This window comes from Bremia lactucae, linkage group LG4 (assembly GCF_004359215.1).
Source record: "Bremia lactucae strain SF5 linkage group LG4, whole genome shotgun sequence".
In the NCBI taxonomy this organism is placed as follows: Eukaryota; Oomycota; class Peronosporomycetes; order Peronosporales; family Peronosporaceae; genus Bremia; species Bremia lactucae.
Window position 1 is genome coordinate 2,702,078 of NC_090613.1, and position 14,974 is coordinate 2,717,051.

At 45.9% G+C, this 14,974-nt stretch overlaps 2 protein-coding genes across 2 annotated transcripts; both read left to right on the plus strand.

Annotated features, from left to right (window-relative positions):
• The first annotated feature begins 912 nt into the window (after positions 1-912).
• On the plus strand, positions 913-3,280 carry CCR75_007930 (uncharacterized protein). Its single transcript, XM_067965986.1, has 6 exons — positions 913-1,456; positions 1,515-2,013; positions 2,077-2,202; positions 2,267-2,350; positions 2,418-2,692; positions 2,763-3,280. Exons 1-6 carry the CDS (start codon positions 969-971, stop codon positions 2,890-2,892), a joined length of 1,602 nt encoding a protein of 533 aa, XP_067816871.1. The 5' UTR covers positions 913-968; the 3' UTR covers positions 2,893-3,280.
• Positions 3,281-9,241: 5,961 nt separating this feature from the next.
• CCR75_007931 (uncharacterized protein) lies at positions 9,242-11,609 on the plus strand. Its single transcript, XM_067965987.1, has 6 exons — positions 9,242-9,785; positions 9,844-10,342; positions 10,406-10,531; positions 10,596-10,679; positions 10,747-11,021; positions 11,092-11,609. The coding sequence occupies exons 1-6, from the start codon at positions 9,298-9,300 to the stop codon at positions 11,219-11,221; spliced, it is 1,602 nt and encodes a 533-aa protein (XP_067816872.1). The 5' UTR covers positions 9,242-9,297; the 3' UTR covers positions 11,222-11,609.
• The last annotated feature ends 3,365 nt before the right edge of the window (positions 11,610-14,974 follow it).

Sequence of the window (14,974 nt, forward strand, 5' to 3'; positions counted from 1 at the left end):
CCCGCAACATTTAATGTTGCGGGAGGAGATGATGCTACGGCAGACGAAACATCTGCCGCAAGAGACAATAATGCGTCCCACGCGGCTACATGTACCGCAGCCGAAGGTTCTGCACTATTCGCTGACCGCATGGACTTGTGAACAATGCGATAGAATTAAAAATGATGGTTTTGACCAATCAACATCGATAACAAAGTAAGTGGTCTTATAGTTACCACTCTTTCAATTGACAGTTAGAGTGATTGTCGTTTAAGGGAGGGGTGATGTACCGGGTGTTTCGTTACGTGAAATAAACACTTAAAGGTTGTTAATTAATATATTATCCATTATCCAAAAGGTAAATAATATTTGAAAAATATTATCCTATATAGTAATATTCGAAAAGCTTATCCATTGGTAGATATAAGCCATTATATCTACTTGAATCGCGGGTTTTGTGTTAGTATATAATTAAGTGAGTATTAATTAGATAGAAACAGAAGAACTTAATTATATTAAAAAGAGTTTACTTCTAAGCCTCTTTGAAACAAGTGTTTTCAAGAGATTCTTCCTCTGCACGTACTAGTGAAGGGACGTGTGGCACCACTTGCACTGAAGCAGTACAAATCGGCAGTACCTCGTTACACTAAGTACTTCACATGAAGTAATTGACCATCCCGTTAATTACAAGAGTGTACTCAACGGGTTTGTGTAACATAGGGCTACTTAGCCCGTTACACCTTGGCTTCTTCTGCACGTCCGAAGGCGCTTCATCTTTACCGTTATCAGTGCTGGTTGGCTAGTACTGAACCAGTGCTAGGAGCGTGAAATTTTAACGTATTTTCACCTAATGCAGCTCTAAATTTAACCTGCGATTTTATTGGACAATATACATTAGCCTCAATCTTTTTTTTTTTTTGTTATCTGCGATACGATTTCTGTGTAAATATTGTCGAAGCGAGGTATTGGCGACAGAAAAATCCATACTGATGGTAATCTCTGCTACGGATGCGCAGCAGCACATTGAAGCTTCAGTACTCCGTACTGCAGAAATGTTTGCACTGGCAAACACATCGCATGAATACGTGCCTAGGTACGACCAGTTTGTAGTTTTCGAAAGCTTTAAATGGTCTTCTAAGATACCCTCTCACCTTAAAAATCCCACTGATAGCAAGAAAGCGCGCGTGCGTACTAAATTAAATGACACGTACCTGATGGATTCTTTCATATTAATGCAAAAAATAAAGACGACGGCCGGAGCCATCGACTCGACGTCTTCAGTGATTGAGGCCTCTACGCGCGCGCACCCTAGTTGTGCCGGAGCCTTGACAGAAACAGCCATGAATGGTCACACAGTACCTTCAATCCCAGTTATTTCAATCGATCGTAAAAACTTGGCCTCAGCGGAGAATTATTCTTTCGTACACAAAGTGGCGGAAGAGGCCGAGAAGGAGTTGGCTTTAAAGAAACGAAAAACGTACGGCCAGCCGCACAATTTACGTTGCGTTGCCTAATTATATTTGTAATGACGACAGTGCGGCAGCAAAACCGAATGACACTTCCTCGGCAATTGTCAATTATAAGAAGCAGACGGAATCTGCGGCTCAATTAGGTGCAAGCGCGATTACTCGACGCCGTTCCACAGAAGTGCCCAAGCCTCAGTGGCACGCTCCTTGGAAGCTCAAGCGCGTGATTGCAGGGCACCTTGGTTGGGTGCGCTCGATTTCTGTGGATCCTACCAACGACTGGTTTGTAACGGGCTCTGCTGATCGGACGATCAAGGTTTGGGATTTGGCCTCGGGACAGCTCAAGCTAACTCTTACAGGTCATATAAATGCTATCCGTGGGTTGGAAGTCAGCTCGCGTCACCCGTACCTTTTTTCGGCTGGAGAAGACAAAAAGGTGCTGTGCTGGGATCTCGAGTGCAATAAAGTGATTCGCAGCTATCATGGCCATCTGTCGGGTGTCTTTTCTTTGAAAGTGCATCCTACGCTTGATATCCTCGTCACCGGTGGTCGCGATGCTGTTGCCCGAGTATGTTAAGTTACATTTTATTCATGCTTTTCTTGAATGGAGACATTAATTTGCAAACGATAGGTGTGGGATATGCGAACGAAGAATCAAATTCACGTGCTTTCTGGACACCAGAGTACTGTCTGGACCATCGAGACTCAAGCGACGGATCCGCAGATCATCACGGGCTCCAGCGATAGTACAATTAAGGTAATTTTATATGTTTGGCAACTAAGTAGTTAATGCTTTCATGTGTCGTCTTGCCTATCTATAGCTGTGGGATCTTGCCGCTGGTAAAGTGATGACAACGCTCACTAATCACAAAAAGTCGGTCCGCGCGATCACAAAATCTCCGACGGTAAGCTTTGTTTTGTTTTATTTTTAGTTTCCTTTGTTTAATTTAATGCCTGATCTACATTTTACAGGACCACACGTTCATGTCAGGTGCAGCGGACAATATGAAAAAGTGGGAGGCGAAAGAAGGTCGCTTTTTGCGCAACTTCTCGAAGCACAACGCTATCATCAATTCGATTTCAATAAACCAGGACGGGGTGATGTCATCATGTGGTGACAATGGATCTATGCGTTTCTGGGATTACCAGACGGGATACTGCTTTCAAAGTCACACGACAAAAGCGCAGCCCGGGTCTCTGGACAGTGAGACTGGCATTTTTGCATCGACATTTGATAGGACGGGCCTGTACGCAATTTAGCTTGCTCTGCTATTTGTGTCTCAGCAATTAATGTTTTTTGTTGCGTATCATTTGCAGACGTTTTATAACGTGCGAGGCGGACAAGACAATAAAGATGTGGCAGGAGGACAGCTCTGCATCAGAAGAATCTCACGCCATCGACATGGACCAGTGGACCAAGGATTTTACGGCCCCGAAAAGATACTAGAGTACCTAGCTTTCCCTTTACAAGAACGGTTTGTCTAATGAACACAGTGATCTGCATTCAAAATGACTGTTTTCGTTAAAGTTTGACTCTAACGTGCAAATCATAAAGTAGACTAACGTTGCAATTTTCGGCGCTGCTGCAGACATATTTTTGAACGCGAACAAGCTAGGTGGACATGACGACATAAAGTTCATAATGGTAACGAAATCACCAATAGCAAAGAAACCGGGGAGCTCGGCCAGAAGTATACCGGATTCGAAGACAGCGTTCAATAATCTGCCTCAATTTATATTTAAATAAGGGAAATGTTAATGGCACCCCATTTTGGGTAACGGCACCCGTTCAAAAACAATTATTGACTAATCGGAATAAATATTTTGACCTTAGATTCTTTGTCCTCGCTTCAGCTAAACGCTTTCAAGCAACGCATTTCACGCTTTGCGCAAGATGCAGTCCCTTGACCCTATTTGACTGTTTTAATACAAAGCTAGGGAGGTCTCCAAAGACGTTTTTTAAGAGTAAGTTTATTAACAACATNACCCGACTGTGATAGCGCAATCACAGTCGGAAGACGTTGAGGGAATAAGTCCCCACGTACTTGAGGAGAAATCTCCTCAAATAATTAATTCTGAAGTGACTAGACTTCAGCATCCCGAGTAATTAATTTCTCGACAGCCTTGTATAAATCCCAGGAAGAAACCGAGACATTGAATGTCTTGGTTAATGACGGATCAAGAGTAGGCGCTTATACTCTTGATCTGTAAGCGCCTCCGAAGTTAACTTCGGAGATAACTCAATTACCAACCCTAGAAGCTAAGCTGTTCTTGAGAGATCTGCGTGGTGGTGAAACCAAGCCGATATGCGTACTCGTCACAGAGGATGATTACGAAACCGATATTAGGTCGGCGGTAATTTTTGCAGAGAACGAACGGTTTTCGGCAGCGCATCGATGGACGAAAGTGTCCACGATGTGAAGACTCGGATTGAGAGATATACTACTCAATCCTTGGAGTCACTCAAGACAAATCCTTTATACAAGGATTTGGTTGAATTCAGGGATGTATTTTCTGAAGCAGTTTCGTGTGAGTTGCATAAAGATAAAGGTACTCGACATGAGATCGAGCTCAAAACGGGCTCGAAATACTGTGTCATGAAGCAGTGGCCACTGCCTCGTGAACAAGTACTTGCGATCGATAAATTCTTTATCAATCGATTAAAAGCAGGCCATGTAAGGGAGTCAACCTTCCCACATAGCTCTCCGACCTTCTGTGTGCGAAAGGCAACAAATGGGTGGCGGATAATGCACGCATTCAATAAACTGAATGCTGCAGCGGTACCGGCTCAAACGCCGATACCTAAAAGATACGTAAGCATAGATGGTATGTCTAAGAAAACTATCTTTTCGTCCATTGATCTGATGGATGGAGTTTATCAGATCCTTATGCGTGAACGGGGCATCCCGTACACAGCAGTGAGCACTCCCAGTGGGATGCTCTGGGAATGGCTAGTAATGCCACAGGGGCTTAGTAACGTCCGTGCAACATTCAACAGATGCGTAGCGTATCAGTTGAGACCGGTGCGGGAATTTGCACCGAGTTGGAAAGACGGACGTGAAGTTCATGAAAATCACGTTCGTCAGGTTCTTACACTTGTGCGAAAGCATAAGTTGTACGCAAATCTCAAGAAGTGTATATTTGCTGCAAGCGAAATACCACTTCTTGGATGCATCGTCGGTAAACACGGCGTGCGCCCTGATCCCGAAAAAAATCAAGGCAATTACCGACTGGTCAGTCGATGTCAAGGGACGTAGAAAGCTCCTTGGGCTAGCGGCGTACTTGCACAAGTACTCACGCAATTATGCAGAGATGACAGTTCATCTCTCTCTTCTCTTGAAAAAAGGACGAGATTTGGTAATGATTGTCAGCGTTCCATTGAAGGTATCAAGCAAAGCTTGATGCAATCGCCCATCTTGGTGATGGCAGATCAAGACAGACCATTCCATGTGGTCTGCGACGCCAGCGATTTCGCAATCGGCTGTGCGTTAGCGCAATACGATACGGACAGCGCGGAGCGCGTCGTCTGCTACCAATCGCGTCAGCTGCAACCAGCTGAGCGCAAATACCTAGTGCATGACAAGAAACTCCTTGCCATGAAATATGCACTGGCAAAAGTAGGGTATTTCTCCTCGGAGATAGACCGTTCATCTTATATATGGACCATGCGTAATTTCGCACGGCCGTATACAGCCCACACCTCTCGCAAAGAATGGCGAGGTGGCTATATTTCTTCGCGAAGTATAATTTCTTCGTGGGCTATAAACAAGGACAGCTGAAAGTCGTCAATAATGCGTTATCACGCCAACCCGATTTCGAGTCGGCTGCACACTCCAATAGTAAAAATAATCCCACTGTTGTTCCGTCATCAACTTTGCTTGATGACTTAAAGAAAGCTTACACAAAAGATAAAGACCATCTGCGTTTAACGGATCATCTGATGAATCCACCCAATAATCTTTTATAGATTTACCGGCTTTATATCGATCGTCATCCAATCGATACACAACACGCAACGGCTTACTGTACTACACAGCAGTTGCCGGGCGACACTTCACGTGTCGTCGTCCCTACTATAATAATTTGCACTAGCGCATCATGTATGAGTGTCGCGATGCACCAACAAGTGGGCATCGTGGACATGCGAAAATTTATCTCACAGTAAGTCGCGATTTTTACTCACCCCGCCAGTATCAGTTCGTGCGCACGTACATTCGTGCTTGCGAGGTATGTCAATGGGTGAAGCCTAGCCCTTCACTCCCGTGCACCTCTTCTACCTCGACCACTTCCGGCAGAATACTGGCAGTCCGTATCTACGGACATCGTCTTCGGATTTCTTGAAGACGATCACAAAACAATGGAATCCTTGTTCTTGTAGACAGATTCAGCAAGATAGAACATCTTGTTGCAGTACCAGAGTCAATCACGGCTCCGAGCGGTGCCCGTGTCTTTATCGACACGGTATTCAACTCCACGGTTAACCCCGTGAACTGGTCTCAGATAGAGATCACGGTTCACGGCGGAGTTTTGGCGATCCGTGTTCCGATCTCTCGGAACACGGCTGACTTTGTCAACTTCTGATCATCCAGGGACAAATGGTCCGACGGAACGCGTAAATCGCGTCCTAGAAGAAATACTTCGAGGTTACGTTTAATCGTATCCGAATTGGAGCGAGTTTTTACCGATGCTCGAATGCGCCATCAACAATTCGGTGCATGCGTCTACAACGCATACCCACTTATTAGAGCGATCCTCTAGTTTAAGGGGGGGATTCGCACGAGCAAAACCATTTCTGGCTCATACTCATCACGCATCGAAGTAACAACAACGCGAGTAATGTCGATGTCGAAGCCATCGCCATCGAAGATGAGAAAGATCTCATGCTCATTTGTTTTGTCTTTTCAGTGCGCTTTGTGCGCACTGGAAAAGACAAAACAAATGAGTCAGCAGACAAATTTCTGCTGGCTCGAGAACCTGGAGTCCGTTTCGTACAGGATTCCTTTGCTAACCCAGTGGACCGTCAGAAATGGAGCGCAGACAAACATAGAAGAGCAAATGTTCTTTCATTTAAACTTAATGACCTAGTACTACTCTCTACGGCAAACTTACCTTAAGCGTGTAGTCACTAATGTGGGTATCAGTAAACTACTAGCCAAGTTCATTGGGCCTTCCGTGTACTGCATCGCAGAGGAGGCAATGCGTACATAATAGAATTGCCACATACGATTGGAACGCATCCTACATTTTACGTTGGTCGGCTCCGCCCGTACCATCAATACGCGGTTTCTTCCGAGGTCGGATCTGACCACCCTTTTCAAGAATCTCTAAGAGAATCTTGTGGTCACGAACCAGATTCTCATGCTGAATCTGGAGATTCTCATGTCGGGTCCGAAGATCCTCAAAACCCCGATGAGCTGACGACAGCTTTTCACGAAGAGCGTGATACTTCCGTTCGTGCTTCAACATTGAGTACGCGCTCTTCGAACGGTTTTCCAACCGTTTGATATACAGCCTGCTCCAACGAGTGACGCTTACCGCGCTCGTGTTCAATACCCTCCTCCAATACATGTAGGTAGCGGTCGAGGTTGTCGATCTTCGACTCTAGATCCGATACACGGGTCGGATCTAAATTTCCCTCCTCCGCCACAACCATTGGTGGGTCCCACGGTGGTCAACGTTTCCTTGTGAAACGTATTCTAAACGACCGTGATGTGAAGGGGCAGCGAACGAGTTATCTTGTTCACTGGCTGGTTATCCACCATCGCATGACAGCTGGGAGCCTCATTCCCAGCTGGTTGTTGACGTTGAGGGCCTCGTCCGTCAGTATGACGAGACCCATCCGATGGATCAGAAGGTCCATCGGAAAACACGCGCCCCTGGCGCTTGTAACTCGATCGCAAAACGTCAATCGTATCGCGCATCTCGATAGAGATGCGAGCCCTTCGATAGGGCGAAGAAAGGGAATAGACATCCCCTTTCACTCGTTTCGTGTCGTCGACAAAGCACGGACAGGGATCATCCTATGTGAAGCATGGAAGTCTTGCCTCACGAAATAACCGATGCAATTTAAATCTTGCACCGGTTGGAGTTCGTATTTCGAACTTAACGCGAATCGCGTTAAGTTTTTGAAGTCAGGCTTCGTGTCCAATGTCTTTGACATTGCGAATAAACGCATTCCAGGCTTGCATCAACGAGCTTATATCTCGCTTGTTGTTGCTACGATACCATCGATGCTAAAGAAAAGCATCGAGATAAATTTTTTCCTCAGCGCGAAAATTCTTCGCGCTGGAATCAAGGCCATGTAGCTTTGTCGCAATATATAAGTGATATTTATTGTGAGAAGTAGTCTCTCCAGAAAAGCTATTGACTAGCCGTTCAGGCAAAAGCCACGGCTTCTTCTCAGGAGCAAGACGGACATCCTTGCCTTTTCACGGCAAAAATACGAGTTCAAATCTCGTAAAGTGTAGAAAAATATATACATTTAAAAAAAAATATTCATAAACGTATTTCGCGCAATAAGCGTCCTTTTTTTATCTGCACTCCCCTGAGTGGTTACCCACTGAAGCAGGGGTACCACAAGAACTTTTATTACGGTGGCTATTACGCCATCGTCATCACCACGCATAGAAGTATGTGCGGGTGACGGCACGGGAGACGGTGCTGGCGATGAGGAATCATCCTCATCGTCGGAACCGAACATGCTATAGCGAATGCTAGTAGCAAGTCCACCCGATTGAGCCCCCTCATTCGAAGGCTTATAGTCAGCTGCCTGACGACGATCAGGCAACTGTTTAGTTCTCCCCAAGTCAGCCATTTCGTCCAACTCGCACTCATAGTCGACCTCCAAAGAGGGGTTGCATTCACGTGGTGAATAACCACGTGCACCCGCAACATTTAATGTTGCGGGAGGAGATGATGCTACGGCAGACGAAACATCTGCCGCAAGAGACAATAATGCGTCCCACGCGGCTACATGTACCGCAGCCGAAGGTTCTGCACTATTCGCTGACCGCATGGACTTGTGAACAATGCGATAGAATTAAAAATGATGGTTTTGACCAATCAACATCGATAACAAAGTAAGTGGTCTTATAGTTACCACTCTTTCAATTGACAGTTAGAGTGATTGTCGTTTAAGGGAGGGGTGATGTACCGGGTGTTTCGTTACGTGAAATAAACACTTAAAGGTTGTTAATTAATATATTATCCATTATCCAAAAGGTAAATAATATTTGAAAAATATTATCCTATATAGTAATATTCGAAAAGCTTATCCATTGGTAGATATAAGCCATTATATCTACTTGAATCGCGGGTTTTGTGTTAGTATATAATTAAGTGAGTATTAATTAGATAGAAACAGAAGAACTTAATTATATTAAAAAGAGTTTACTTCTAAGCCTCTTTGAAACAAGTGTTTTCAAGAGATTCTTCCTCTGCACGTACTAGTGAAGGGACGTGTGGCACCACTTGCACTGAAGCAGTACAAATCGGCAGTACCTCGTTACACTAAGTACTTCACATGAAGTAATTGACCATCCCGTTAATTACAAGAGTGTACTCAACGGGTTTGTGTAACATAGGGCTACTTAGCCCGTTACACCTTGGCTTCTTCTGCACGTCCGAAGGCGCTTCATCTTTACCGTTATCAGTGCTGGTTGGCTAGTACTGAACCAGTGCTAGGAGCGTGAAATTTTAACGTATTTTCACCTAATGCAGCTCTAAATTTAACCTGCGATTTTATTGGACAATATACATTAGCCTCAATCTTTTTTTTTTTTTGTTATCTGCGATACGATTTCTGTGTAAATATTGTCGAAGCGAGGTATTGGCGACAGAAAAATCCATACTGATGGTAATCTCTGCTACGGATGCGCAGCAGCACATTGAAGCTTCAGTACTCCGTACTGCAGAAATGTTTGCACTGGCAAACACATCGCATGAATACGTGCCTAGGTACGACCAGTTTGTAGTTTTCGAAAGCTTTAAATGGTCTTCTAAGATACCCTCTCACCTTAAAAATCCCACTGATAGCAAGAAAGCGCGCGTGCGTACTAAATTAAATGACACGTACCTGATGGATTCTTTCATATTAATGCAAAAAATAAAGACGACGGCCGGAGCCATCGACTCGACGTCTTCAGTGATTGAGGCCTCTACGCGCGCGCACCCTAGTTGTGCCGGAGCCTTGACAGAAACAGCCATGAATGGTCACACAGTACCTTCAATCCCAGTTATTTCAATCGATCGTAAAAACTTGGCCTCAGCGGAGAATTATTCTTTCGTACACAAAGTGGCGGAAGAGGCCGAGAAGGAGTTGGCTTTAAAGAAACGAAAAACGTACGGCCAGCCGCACAATTTACGTTGCGTTGCCTAATTATATTTGTAATGACGACAGTGCGGCAGCAAAATCGAATGACACTTCCTCGGCAATTGTCAATTATAAGAAGCAGACGGAATCTGCGGCTCAATTAGGTGCAAGCGCGATTACTCGACGCCGTTCCACAGAAGTGCCTAAGCCTCAGTGGCACGCTCCTTGGAAGCTCAAGCGCGTGATTGCAGGGCACCTTGGTTGGGTGCGCTCGATTTCTGTGGATCCTACCAACGACTGGTTTGTAACGGGCTCTGCTGATCGGACGATCAAGGTTTGGGATTTGGCCTCGGGACAGCTCAAGCTTACTCTTACAGGTCATATAAATGCTATCCGTGGGTTGGAAGTCAGCTCGCGTCACCCGTACCTTTTTTCGGCTGGAGAAGACAAAAAGGTGCTGTGCTGGGATCTCGAGTGCAATAAAGTGATTCGCAGCTATCATGGCCATCTGTCGGGTGTCTTTTCTTTGAAAGTGCATCCTACGCTTGATATCCTCGTCACCGGTGGTCGCGATGCTGTTGCCCGAGTATGTTAAGTTACATTTTATTCATGCTTTTCTTGAATGGAGACATTAATTTGCAAACGATAGGTGTGGGATATGCGAACGAAGAATCAAATTCACGTGCTTTCTGGACACCAGAGTACTGTCTGGACCATCGAGACTCAAGCGACGGATCCGCAGATCATCACGGGCTCCAGCGATAGTACAATTAAGGTAATTTTATATGTTTGGCAACTAAGTAGTTAATGCTTTCATGTGTCGTCTTGCCTATCTATAGCTGTGGGATCTTGCCGCTGGTAAAGTGATGACAACGCTCACTAATCACAAAAAGTCGGTCCGCGCGATCACAAAATCTCCGACGGTAAGCTTTGTTTTGTTTTATTTTTAGTTTCCTTTGTTTAATTTAATGCCTGATCTACATTTTACAGGACCACACGTTCATGTCAGGTGCAGCGGACAATATGAAAAAGTGGGAGGCGAAAGAAGGTCGCTTTTTGCGCAACTTCTCGAAGCACAACGCTATCATCAATTCGATTTCAATAAACCAGGACGGGGTGATGTCATCATGTGGTGACAATGGATCTATGCGTTTCTGGGATTACCAGACGGGATACTGCTTTCAAAGTCACACGACAAAAGCGCAGCCCGGGTCTCTGGACAGTGAGACTGGCATTTTTGCATCGACATTTGATAGGACGGGCCTGTACGCAATTTAGCTTGCTCTGCTATTTGTGTCTCAGCAATTAATGTTTTTTGTTGCGTATCATTTGCAGACGTTTTATAACGTGCGAGGCGGACAAGACAATAAAGATGTGGCAGGAGGACAGCTCTGCATCAGAAGAATCTCACGCCATCGACATGGACCAGTGGACCAAGGATTTTACGGCCCCGAAAAGATACTAGAGTACCTAGCTTTCCCTTTACAAGAACGGTTTGTCTAATGAACACAGTGATCTGCATTCAAAATGACTGTTTTCGTTAAAGTTTGACTCTAACGTGCAAATCATAAAGTAGACTAACGTTGCAATTTTCGGCGCTGCTGCAGACATATTTTTGAACGCGAACAAGCTAGGTGGACATGACGACATAAAGTTCATAATGGTAACGAAATCACCAATAGCAAAGAAACCGGGGAGCTCGGCCAGAAGTATACCGGATTCGAAGACAGCGTTCAATAATCTGCCTCAATTTATATTTAAATAAGGGAAATGTTAATGGCACCCCATTTTGGGTAACGGCACCCGTTCAAAAACAATTATTGACTAATCGGAATAAATATTTTGACCTTAGATTCTTTGTCCTCGCTTCAGCTAAACGCTTTCAAGCAACGCATTTCACGCTTTGCGCAAGATGCAGTCCCTTGACCCTATTTGACTGTTTTAATACAAAGCTAGGGAGGTCTCCAAAGACGTTTTTTAAGAGTAAGTTTATTAACAACATTATCTGTGTCATCACCATTTTCCAACACTCCTCCCCAGGGATCACGCTTTTTCAAGTCATTCGAGAGTATGTAATGCTTGTAGTCGACGGGCTGGAAGTGGCTTGGTCAGTATGTCTGCCAGCATGTCGCTCATGTCGCTCGTAGTCACGTAGGTCGGTTTCAATGTGCCTTTCTTGTAGTAATCACCAATAATCTTGAGACGAACGTCCAGTTTTGCTTGGCTTGAGCTTGCTTCATTTTCCGCTTGTTTAATTGCAGCTTGGTTGTCCATTTTCATGATATGGCAAGCGCAACCTAAAAAAAACAATTTCTCTCGCCAATTTCTTCAATCTGAGAAGCTTTTTGGCGCCAATTGATGCAGCCACATATTCCGATTCAGCCGTCGACAACGCCACTCTGTTTGCTTCTTACAATGCCATCTGTAGGCGGGCACGTCGTAATGCGGCCACGCTCTACTTAGACACACACCCTAGCACAGCGAGGAAGCGGTTCAACCAGCTTCTCTTGCGCGCAGTGAGGTAGTTGTGGTGGGCGCCTAAGCGTGGTTACGTGTCTTCATGGGAGCGGTAATCCGGCTCCTCTTGCGCACTTACTAAATAGAAAGTAGTTTTCAGACTGATTTACATTTAATCGCTTTAAATATAAATACCTATTTTTACTATTAAAATGTCATCTCTATAGATAACACTTAATATGTATTGCGAGCGTATCTTTCTAGATACCTCGCGTAACGCATGACGCTGGCCGTCATCCCTCCTAATGTGAGTGCACCCATGTGCATCACATACACAAGGGTTGATGACAAATGTGAGCCACACCCGAGTGCGGGGCCTAATTACTTTAATTAAGTAATTGACCCATCCCCTTAAGTACCCCAAGTGTACTTAACGGGGACTTTGTAACATTAGGGCAACTTTAGCCCGTTACACCATCCACCCCTTCAAGAACGAATTTACATTTTGAAATTCGTCAAAGAGGAGCGAGGAACTGCGAGCAGCTTTACGCGCCGCTAGTTCACTCAATCACTCTAGCGACCTGTGTTAACATACACGGTGCCAAAGTTGCCACCTAAAAGGGGCCACGTTGGTGGGTCGTCTGCGAAGACGCCCGCTCAACCTCGCACTAAGCGCACGCGCCGCGTTAACACGCCGGCAGCGTCTAATGCCTTAGTCGAAACACCGACAGCTACTGCTGCTGTCGCGTTAACAGGGCTTAAGAATCTATCCCACTTTAACAATGAGGATGTTGATCCATCGCTTAAAGTAGAGATGCGGACAACGACCTCGTAGGAAGGATGATGGCGCATTATTGCCCATCCAAAGTTCTCTCATGGCTCACAAAATGGAGACAGCAACATTTACGAATGCTGTCTCGTCGTCTGCGCTGGATAGCGCCGCGACGGCTAATGAGTGCGCTACCCATAAAGGCGCATCCGCTTCTTCGTTGGGTAAAACCACAACGCCTTATGCTCAGACCATTATCCATAATGGTTTTTACATAGAAGATTTCGAGCCTATAGCTCCGTCGACGACACGTGAACGTGCTCAGTCCGTTCTAGAGGCACATAATTATTATGGCGTCTTTAAATCATGGAGGGCTCAGGGAGAATCGCTTGGGCGTACTTCCCGATCCCGGTCGTGTTGCGTCCATTAAAACGCCCGACCAATACAAGGCGGAATTCTTGCGCCGCATTCCGGTGCAAAGAAACAGCGATCGCAACAAATTAATTTCACCCACTTGCGTGTGGAAGAAATCATGGGCGGTACGGTACCCCCCCCCCGTTTTTTCTCACAACGCTGCTTCTGCTAGGCCATTTGAGATTAGCGAAGAGGCCTCAGCTAACGCTCCTTTTCATAGGTAGCCACCAAGCCGGGCACATCAATTCGTAGAGTATCGATCGGTTCTTAAGAGCCGAAACGCTTCGAGTTACCTTTCCATTGGATGAGGATCTGATACCTTTGCCTCACGGAGCGGTGGGCAAGCAACCTTCCAACAAGAAAGCGTGAATTGTCACCCGCAACCATCAGTGCAGGCGGCGTACGATAGGAGTGGCGATCTCGCCCACCAACTCGCGGCTGTCTTACCTTCGTCCATTCTGGCACAGGCATTTAGCGCTGCTGAACGACGTATTGCGGATCTCGAGGGTCAAGTCTCGCGACTTACCTCGGATCTTTTTGAGGTCCGAGCGAAGGCTCGTCAGGGTTATGAGCGCCTGGGGACTCGCTTGAGCCTTTTTGAGTGGATAATGCTGAGGAATCCGCGGTACTCGCGTGATGTCCCTCGCTCTCCGAGTCCTGTTCGTGGTGGGAGGAGTCGATCGACTGATAGTTTTTCGCCTTCTCCGTCTCCCTCACCCGAACGACGGTCGACTCACAGTCAGCGTCACCATCGGTCTCCTTAGACGGATGGGGATATGCGACCTTATTTGGGTCTACATACCGTTTAAGACGACCCACGTAAAATGCGGGGTGCGTCGTCTTATACGGGGGATGGGTGAGCCTATAATTTAGGTCTCTAACCTCTTCTACCACCGTAAAGGGCCCAATGAGACGCGGCAGCAACTTCGTAGTACCTCCAGGTAGTACAGAAATTGCATTCTGAGGTAGAGTAGCACTACTTAATAGTACTTTTTCACCAACTCTAAAGCGTGAATTATTTTTGCGACCATTTCGGTCCGCATATTCTTTTTGCTTGTCCTGTGCGCTTGCCATTGCGTCACGGACTTTACGTGTGATGGCTAATCGCTCATCCACAAAGCGTTGAGCCTCGCTCACGCTTTCAGCATCAAACTCGCCTATGATACCGCCAAGAGGTCGGTCATAAGGCGTAGTTTTATTGACCACTGCTAAACTGGCAGGGTCACTAGGGCAAGTTTCTGTCTTTGAGATGATACCCTCATGGGTCATCGTCATATTGACGAAACTATGTCCCTCTTTCGCACCGAGCATAGTGAGGGGCCCTCCCCCACTAAGACTCGGGCTGCGCACAAACGAGACTGGCGTCCGAGGATGGCGCAGTCCGTTAATATAAAACGGTGTCTCACCCGTACTGGCGTGGACACTGTTATTTATAGCGAACTCCACAAAGGGCAATTGCTTGCTCCACTCTTTGGGAGTTGCTATAGTGCGTAAGACATCCGCCACGACCCGATTGGCACGTTCTGTTTGGCCATCGGTCTGGGGATGATCTGCGGTCGACATGTGGAGCTTGCTACC